Source organism: Laccaria bicolor, genomic scaffold, assembly GCF_000143565.1.
Source record: "Laccaria bicolor S238N-H82 LACBIscaffold_21 genomic scaffold, whole genome shotgun sequence".
NCBI classification, from domain to species: Eukaryota; Fungi; Basidiomycota; class Agaricomycetes; order Agaricales; family Hydnangiaceae; genus Laccaria; species Laccaria bicolor.
This window is the reverse complement of record NW_001889892.1, coordinates 363,154-372,319: the sequence shown is the minus strand read 5'-3', so window position 1 is coordinate 372,319 and position 9,166 is coordinate 363,154. Positions and strand designations below refer to the sequence as shown.

Here is a 9,166-nt window from a genome sequence, read left to right as displayed (position 1 = left end):
TTCAACAGTCAGTTAACCTATGCCCCCCGTACCGCTCAACTGATGAATTTCAGACAAAAGGCACAAGTCAGTTCATCAATCCAGAGGCCTTATAATTATCGCAATGCTCGCAGGGTTTGTTCTCGGACCGAGGAACCAAAGGGAATCAACCCTCCGTCCCGACGTCCGCTGACGTAGTCTTTGAGGTACGTTCAGCTGGTTAAGTGAATTCAGGGTGGAGGAGGAGGAGGAGGAGACCCCTATCACGCTGTCCCCTGGAGATGTTTAAAACGGTAGTAGCGAGCGCAACGGCGAACTTGCCACTTTGAGGCTTCAGTGCTGATTTTTGTGACTCATGTTGAGCAAGGTCCTGATCCGTTTTCAAAAGATCTAACGAATATCGCGCCCTCGTTTTTGAGTTTCATTCTGAGGTGCACACATACTTCTAAAAAGGAAGCCTTTGTATTGTCAATTCGGTGCTTTGAATCTAATCGATGCCGTTTATTCGCAGCAAGTACAAGGACAACGTGTTTTACGCGTGTGCGGGACCCACAGCAAACAACAAGACCACATGAGACGACAAAAGGAATCCACTTCACCACCTCATTCTAATAATCAAATGGTATTGAAGATGAATAGAACAAAACTTGAGAATTGCTCTTTCGAAATTGTTGATATAATTATGCGTCACTAAACAAGCAGAAAAAAAACTCGCTGAGTGGCGAATACTTAGACGTGATAATAGACTCGGACATGTACACACCAAAGACACACGCTTTTTTCTCAAGCACAGCTCAGATACTTGCGTGTGAGATGCTCAGAAGGCTGACTGAACACTTGCATAAGACAGTCTGTAACCTATGAAACGGAGGGCCCTTGATGTTTAAGCAGTGCTGAATTCCATGAATGGCAGACTATGGCAGGCCGCAGAATTCAAGGAAGCGGAGACAGATGTCAGAGCGGTTGGTCATCGGGGGAGGGGGCCGCGAGGCGCAAGCGCCCGGGGGATGGTGCGCAGGGCGTGTCGCATGAAAGAGGAAGGAGGAAGTGTCGGCATGGTTTTGGGGCCATCAAGCGCGGCGGTGGGTGTGACAGGTGTGTTGGGGCGGGATCCGGGAGACAGGTTTTGAATCCGAGTCCTATTATTGATTCTTCAATATACTACTGCAAACGGGATTTATATTATTATACAATGTAGATGGTTACACCCACCTTTTGGAGTTCTAACCACTGTGTGGTTTAGGCCTCAACTTGACAAAACTCTTCGGTGTGGGTTGGGTGTGGGCAAGGAAAGTCAAGCATGTGCAAAGCTCTGAATTCAACAGACACAAACGATGCCACTAGTCACTCGCGATCGTAGTACTAGTTTGAGCTGGAACTTGATCGTGTGTTGATCGAAGTTGGCCACCTATTCGATAAATTGCACTGTCAACCATGGGATTTGTCCCCACACACGAACCCCGGAGATTTGCAGTGCCCCGTTGCCGCGGCAATTATGTTGGTTCGAGGAAAGGGTTGATTTCTCCGGGCCCTTAAAGACTAGCGCGTCGTTTCTTGATTGTAAGCTGCCCCTTCCTCCTCCCCTTCACTCCTCTCCATCTCCCCCACTTTAATTAACCCAATTTTCCGAAGTTATGTATCTCGAGCTCGAGGACGCGCCGCTGGCACACTTGAAGGCTATGGATAGTAACACGGTCACCCTGTTGTCAGTGGCACTCTCCTTCGACAATGGTTTTCCAGAGTCGCTGACCTACCTCCGCGTTGACTTGAGATTTTCTAGGAAGCCTATCGATCCACGCATTCAGGTATTCCCTGGTGACCTTCTCCAGCTCTCACCTAGTTCATCCCTCGACGACTCACGCTCTGAAGGTGTGTTGAAATCAATGATCTATCTGATGGCCTCACTTTCTCTCAACCTACCTGTAGAATTGCTCCCAGAATATCCTTACCAATGCCTTGATGACATTCAAGGCAAGTCCAATGAGTTGCCCTCATTCGAAATCGTGGTTCTCACCTTATTCTAGATGTCTTGGGACTCAACGGTGAATCAGCAGACAGCGGCTCTTGGTCTCTGGAGAGTACACCCAGCTTGTTGATCTCAGATCTATGTAAGTGTTACAAAGAGTCTATCGATGGCCTCCCTGATCTCTCCTCTGTTTCCTAGCACCCGTCAGCACCCTTGCTGACATATCTCCCCCGTGTACCCCAAACATCTTTGATACGCTGGGAGAGTTAACCATGTCCAATACAAGCATCCCGCTGCCAGACTGCCGTGACGTGCAGACGGACCGTGACCAAGCTGCACCCTCTTCACCTGCTCTCCCGCCTTTACTTTTAATGTCTCCGGAATGTTCACAAGTCTCTCTTGATCCTGCCTCGATAACATCTCTTTTATTCTCATCAAATAATCCTGATGCGGAAGTCTACGTGCAGAATGATATCCAGGATGGGTATCAGGCTCCTCAACCTGCCAGTGTGGACGATTACCCCCCATCGCGTGGACCACCCCCCCTTGGACAGGATGACCGTGCTCACACCTCTCCACGCGCTAGTCAGACGTGTTTTCCGCCTCCAGAAGCCCCACTTGACCCTCGTTCCGCTTCTGCTTTTAAAAGCGGGTGGAATGACATCCAGCCGGGAATGGACGAAGTAGATGCAACCCAGTATCACTCAGCATACAGTTTACACCAGTCATTCAACGAGGTGAAGTGGAACGGTGGCTGTTTTCCATCGATCACGTCCCTTAAATCTAGGGGAAATCCCTCATACCCTGTCATGCGTCGTCTTCCTGTCGGTTCCCTCGTTCCCACATCGTCCATTAGTTCTACTGATGATGCAACGACCTCTTCGCTATATGAGCAAAGATGCAGGACGAACAATTTGATATATTATCGGCACAGTGGTCGCTTCGTCGTGCCGTCCGCAATCTATCTGGGAGATGCTGGCACCTGTAGGAAGGGAGGTGTGCAAAGATGCCAGGCTGACTTCACTCATTCCCCATCCCCTTCTCTTCCCAGTTTACCGTTGGGGGATTCTGGGCGTCAACCATCCAAGAAGGTAACACGAACTGCGAGGGAACGTGCCTCCTCCAAGATGACGTCGCGTACTTCAAGGAAGGCCGTCCCATCAAAGACAATGCCACAAGCGCCAAGAGAAGACATCTCATCTCGGTCTTCAGGCAAGACAAATTCACTCCTTGCGACATCCCCCAGCTTACCCGCTCACAACTTGAAAGGTAACGAGCATGAGAGTGGGGATATAGATGTCGATTCGGGCCTACCCAACTTTCATCCTATCGGTTCACCAAATATTTATGCTGCCAGCAAGTTACGCAGGAAGCACGAAGCGAAGTATCGATGCACGATGTTCGAAGGACTGTGCAAGGCGACATTCACAAGTGAACATAACTTGAATAGTACGTTTATTGATGATACTTTCCTCAACGCTTGACGAGAATTCATGTTTCAGATCATATCGAATGTCACTTGGGGTTGCTGTCCTATTGTTCGGGGTGTGAGAAGGCCTTCAAGCACTCTTCCTCCAAGGATCGCCATGAGAAGAGGTGCGAACGAGTGCAGCTCAAGGTTTGATGCCATTGGGGAAGGGCAGACCTTTTTTGGATTATCACTGACGGACATCTCCTTGGAGTTCATATACCCACACATTTGTTGTAGATCATTGCATTTCGCTTTCGTATCTTTATCCTGCTTGTATTTTTACGCCTCACCTCCCGTTCAACCCTCAATGATTCGGTTATTACCTTGCCCCCATCGCGAGCAAATAAGTTTGGTCAGACACTGGTTCGAATTACAAGCAAGACGAGCCGGTAAGTAAATGGCAGCTGGCTTGACACTTGAGGTCCACACACCAGATGACCTGGAGGCCTTGAGATATTCTAGGGCATCCCGGTGCGCAGTATCATAAATTACATTCGTCCAAGGTGAGCTTTCATAATCATCATGATCCAAACCAATCTCACGAACCTGTGTTCTGCCAATCTGTAATCAAGCTTTACATGGCGATTCGAGCCCTAGAGATTGGTGTAAGTCCAGGTTTCTATTTCTTTCAAACGTAGATCCAGACCAATCTCGCGAACCTGTGCTCTCCCAATCTGTAATCAAGTTATGCTTTACTTTACAAGGCGAATCGAGCCCTACAGATTGGTATAAGTCTAGGTTTGATTCTTGTCCAACGTAAACCTACTGAAATCCACCGAAGCTGGATATACAGAACTTGAACAACGGCCCCGGCGTCATGTAACTAGCCGGCTTTGTTGTTTGTGAGTGATGGGGATCTGCGGTGGATCGTTTTTGAACGACGTATGCCAGTGATGAAGAAAGGTTCCGGACTTGTCGGGAAAGTATACGCAACTTATGTTCGCGGGTGGTCCCGCGGCGCTCCCGCTTGAGAAGTGCTATCCCTAGTAGATGGTAGCGAGTCGTCATGGACTGAGAAACAGCAGAAAATATACACCACTCACCAATATCGGGTAATGGGAAGCAGTCAACAGGAAAGCGCTAGCCAATGGCCACTGTGAAAGTTACATCCAGCTTGTTGGCCGCCAGGGACTGTCGTATGATTATCAGGCCATCCAAATACCTTTTGCGAACGGGTACTTACTTTCAACAGAGCACAAGTTGAGCGCTGAGTACTGAGTACTGAGGCCTGAGGAGTAGAAGTTTTCAAACCATTGTTGGAAAAATATTGACCGATTGAATTATTATTATTATTGCGTCACGATTTTGTCACCAATTTGCCACCATCTGCCCTTCGCCAACTCTGACCTACTCTGACTAAAACCCAATTCCAGACGATCTTCCATCACCAATGGACTATATGTTTTCGAGGACATTTAATTCGTCCTGAGAGGTGCGACTGACGCTTCGGCGGTCCATCGGTCGACCTACGTCGACTCATCTTCCCTTAGGATTCAGGGAGACTTTCCTCAGAGGTCCGTTCACTGTTAGGTTGCCGGTCGTGCCACGGTGCCACCCCTCTAGCCCCGAGTAGATTGGGCCCATTGGGGGATGAATCTGGATGAATGGAAACTAACTGGGATGACCCTGCATCAGCAGTTTAACAGTTTACTTTTTTTAGCTTGTGCAAGTGGCTACAAGTGGAAAAAAGTAGAAAAGCGACAAGACAAAAAGCCCAGTCCAATTTTTATAAAAGTTGAATTTTTCGCTTTACCAAAAAGTTGAAAAAGTGAAAAAAAGCTGAGAAAAAGCCAAAGACGTCAAAAGAGAAACTAATGTAAGTTAGTATAACAAGCTGATTCAATTCATACTATACTACGCAGTTTTTTCCAGCTACGTAGCAGATTACCTGGCATGATTTGGCTATAGAACAGAGGAATTAGTAATGTGAATGAACGGAAGAGACATATGAACGGTACCTCTTGCTAATACTTTACACTCAATCTTTGCTCAGTCCTCCACATGGCCCAAAATTGACAGCAACGGCTGTTTAGAGAAAAGATTGGTACCGACAAACCCAGAGCTGGGACGCAGCCACAACAGAACAGCGCTAGTGACAGATGCGAAGGGGTTTGGAAGAGAATAGAGAGTGATGGGATTAATGTGCTTACAAGATGCAATGACCCACAGAGGGAAGTGCCCAGCTCCAAGTTAGTCCATGAAGAGAGATACGTCAAGGCGGGACGGAGCCAAGATGGAACATGGAGCGTGGACGTTGACGTGGAAGTTGGGAAAGCTTGGGGTGTGACGGATCTTGTTCAACTTGATCGGAGTCTAAAACGAGTGATGGTGACACGTCACCGCATCACCATTGACGCCAATGAGCTTCCTTCCTCTTCCTTTCCATCATACGTGCCGACCTCAAAGTATATACTGCTGCTAGCCGCTGCCTGAGGACGCTGCTTCATGCAGTTACATTCTCGATGCTGGCTGCTGAGGCTGAGCTCCCTGGCATGGGCTCAAACTGACATCTGATCTGCTGGACCACAGGTTGTCGTTGCGCATGAATACAATATGTAGCTTGTATATACCAGAATAGGGTCCAGACGGGGTCCTAGGAGGAAGACAAAGCTGGATGGGTTTATGTAGATTGTATTTTTCATAATTTCTCAGTTTGTTACATTTTCGGTGGTATAGCTTCTCAGCTTTTTGGCTTCTTTGCTTGTGGCAAGCAGAAAAGCCGCTAAAAGCAGAGAAGTAAATTGTGATCTTGCTGATGTGCATTTCTCCATCCCTGCCATTTTTGGCAACTCTCAAGGCTGTAGTGATCAAGTTGAGGCCTTTAAATAATGCTCCAGGCATCACCATGCCCGTCCGAGCTGCCCTCCTTCTACTACATCTCTTCAGTTATCGTTTACCCCTCACCTCCAACATTCAAGATATCTTATAACTTACCACCGGGATGAGCGTGGGTAACATCACAAACATCTACCGCTTCGACGCGCAGTGAGTGACTGTTGCTTTGAATGTGTCTCTTTGTCGGCTTATGCTTAACACGTAGACATGACACTTTGAACGATGTGCTGAGTTACTGGGAACAGCTCATTAACTACAAAGTACGCTTATTTTCATCATTCGTCAGTACTGAAATGACTCATTAAGAATCAGGTACCGACCCGATGGCAACCTCTGTCTGGTGAGCAAGTAACGAGTCCGCCACACTGAATTGATAGGTTTTTACTGATCATTACCGCACAGAGAGCAACACAGACTACATTCACACCACTCCTCTCGTCGCCCCTACCCAAAGTTTCTTTGATGACCCAGGTACACAGTACCGTCCCGACTTTCTCTCTTCTGCCATTGCCACTTGGGACCAGCCAGACTTGTCTTTTGAGCCCCCATTTCAGGCTTCTGGGCCCTCGACGCCCCTTGTATTCTCACAAGACGAATCCGTTCCAGAATCTCCAGGGCAGTCAACGGATATAAGTTCCACCCCGCGTCGGAAGCGGTTAGGTCGCAGAACCAATCGTGGACAGGTCGCTAGCGACCGAATTCTTGAGTGTACTGCCAAGAGACGCAAATCAGAAGGGCGGTTTCGTTGTGATGCACGGAACTGTGGTCAGACGTTTACCGCGAAACATAACCTGCTAAGTCCGATTTTTTATGCCCTTTCAAGAGTTATTGCTGATATTTGTATGTGCAGATCATGCAAACTCTCACGAGGGCTGGAAGCCATGTAAATGTGACCGGTGCGGGAAACGGCTTGGTACACCAACCACTCTTCGTCGCCACATTAAGAATTTACACGGGGAAGGCACAATTTCAAGTTGAAGAGAATGATTTCACTTATCGAACTCGAGCAATTGGATATTTCCATGTTTCTTTTTGCATCGTTGGTGCGCCTCCGCCTCCGGGCCTCGTCTCTCAATTCAATAGCTCTTATTAATAATCATTAATCATACCCTTACCTGCTATACAAACTTAGATGCCCACCGTAGATACCCCCCAACTGTATAGGCTCACATAAATTTCATTACGCAATCCTCGCGGTGCCCTCGCCTATGTATCATGGCGCCAACTTTAACATATAAATGTCTCGTTTCAGCTCTTCGCAAGGTCCTGAAGGACTGGAGGATGCAAAAACTTGGCAAAGACCATTATCACGGAAGGGTGAAAGCATTATTTAGGCTTCCTACAAGAATGTGTTGTGTAGGGAGTTGAGGCTTGCCTAATCCCCAACCATCATTTATTATTTCCTCCGCTTATTATGAGCTGTAAACAAGCTGTAAACGCATTCAAACAACTCAGCCACGTTGGGAAACCATCTGAGTTGCTAACTGGGCCAATTGGACTCTTTGGGGTGCCAGAAAAATGCGAGATCGTGAGGATTCCAGGCGAATGTCAAACGTGGCCTGTCAGCAGAGCAAACAAAAGTGAGCACACTCCTGCCATCACGTTGCTACGGCCCGAGCAGTCGTCAGGCTCAGCTACCTTCTTAAACATTTAACTGAGTTATTGAAAACTGCGAGGGTAATATATGTGGCCGCATGTAGGCGCTGGGCGATGAGAACTTCTATCAATGTATTCGAAACTCACAAATTTGAAGCTGAAAACTTGCTGAAAACGCCGTTGATCTAGAGGTTGTGGCAGTAAACCCTAGTAAACCTTTGTGAAAGATAAGATTATGATGGCGGCGTACCGGGACGTTGATCCGAGTCACGAGCAATTATGTCATAAAATCAGGTTCAACTTTCTGATGATTCAACAAGCTCAGGACTTACATCTACCATCTAGCGTCCAGTTGATGCAACGTAGAAAGCTCATACGCGAGACATCCACCCCGACGATTATTAAATAAGCGGCGCTATTATACTCACCAAATTTATCTTTACTGGTGCTCAATCCACTCATACCGAACCCAACTCTCCACTTCGAGCCTCGTCCCCACTGGCACCCTTCATCGATCGATGGACGCCTTTCGACCTTGAGCGCTTCCTTTGTCGATCCATATTAATCTCAAAGTCTGGGCTTTAGCGCGTTCAAAGCCTGCAGTTGACAATGCCCCGATGATCACGGCGGCCACGCAGCAAGTGCCAGGGAGACCGGACGGCTCCTCGTAAAGACTCGTGTACTATATCTCTCACGGGAACGAGTCAGAAGGCCCTTCCGGTGCTATATCAATGTATGAATTGACACGACTCATAAAATGCAGAATGTCCCCCCTCCAGCTTCCGAGCGATCGGTCCAGCCTCACAAGTTAGGACCTTCCATGGAATCGAATTTCAACACTCTCGACTTCACGTCATATTGCTCAAATGCAACGGATGGCAGCGCCATCGTTGAACTTACTTACCATAGCTCGGGCTTGATGTGAGTCGCTCTTGACTTGACTCGAACATCTCTCCCTAACTCTTGTTCGGGGGATGGCAGATATGACTCCTCTCCCTTTCTTCAAGGGAAAACTTACGCGGATGTGACGATCGATATGAATCGTGCGCCTGTCGCGTCCCTTTACTTGCCTTATTCTAATTTACAACGTAGATGAAGATTTAAATTTCCTGAATTTTCAACATGGCCTTCCGGTCCAACTACTGCCACCCGGTATGATTTGGTTGTCTTGCCTTCGACGTATTTTAATTGATATTCTTAGTGGACACTGCTTCTCCTGCTCAACAGACGGATGAAGATTTTTGTCGCTTTGGCTCTGGCCGCCAGTTTACCACCGAATTTAGCCCTGCACCCTCCTCCATCGACTGGAGTTCTTGAAA

General features: G+C 47.7%; 3 protein-coding genes across 3 annotated transcripts; 2 read left to right on the top strand and 1 right to left on the bottom strand.

Moving 5' to 3' along the window:
* Positions 1-1,613: 1,613 nt before the first annotated feature.
* On the top strand, positions 1,614-4,096 carry LACBIDRAFT_329378 (uncharacterized protein; the record flags this gene model as incomplete). The annotated part of the gene is made up of 8 exons (XM_001883537.1): positions 1,614-1,848; positions 2,004-2,087; positions 2,144-3,394; positions 3,448-3,541; positions 3,654-3,805; positions 3,879-3,919; positions 3,989-4,021; positions 4,055-4,096. 8 exons carry the CDS (start codon positions 1,614-1,616, stop codon positions 4,094-4,096), a joined length of 1,932 nt encoding a protein of 643 aa, XP_001883572.1.
* A 2,261-nt stretch (positions 4,097-6,357) lies between these two features.
* On the top strand, positions 6,358-7,229 carry LACBIDRAFT_302525 (uncharacterized protein; the record flags this gene model as incomplete). Its single annotated transcript, XM_001883536.1, has 5 exons — positions 6,358-6,401; positions 6,497-6,511; positions 6,564-6,595; positions 6,654-7,049; positions 7,102-7,229. 5 exons carry the CDS (start codon positions 6,358-6,360, stop codon positions 7,227-7,229), a joined length of 615 nt encoding a protein of 204 aa, XP_001883571.1.
* Positions 7,230-7,702: 473 nt separating this feature from the next.
* LACBIDRAFT_329376 (uncharacterized protein) lies at positions 7,703-8,797 on the bottom strand (the record flags this gene model as incomplete). The annotated part of the gene is made up of 6 exons (XM_001883433.1): positions 7,703-7,810; positions 7,995-8,032; positions 8,180-8,270; positions 8,312-8,426; positions 8,543-8,570; positions 8,752-8,797. 6 exons carry the CDS (start codon positions 8,795-8,797, stop codon positions 7,703-7,705), a joined length of 426 nt encoding a protein of 141 aa, XP_001883468.1.
* Positions 8,798-9,166: the final 369 nt, after the last annotated feature.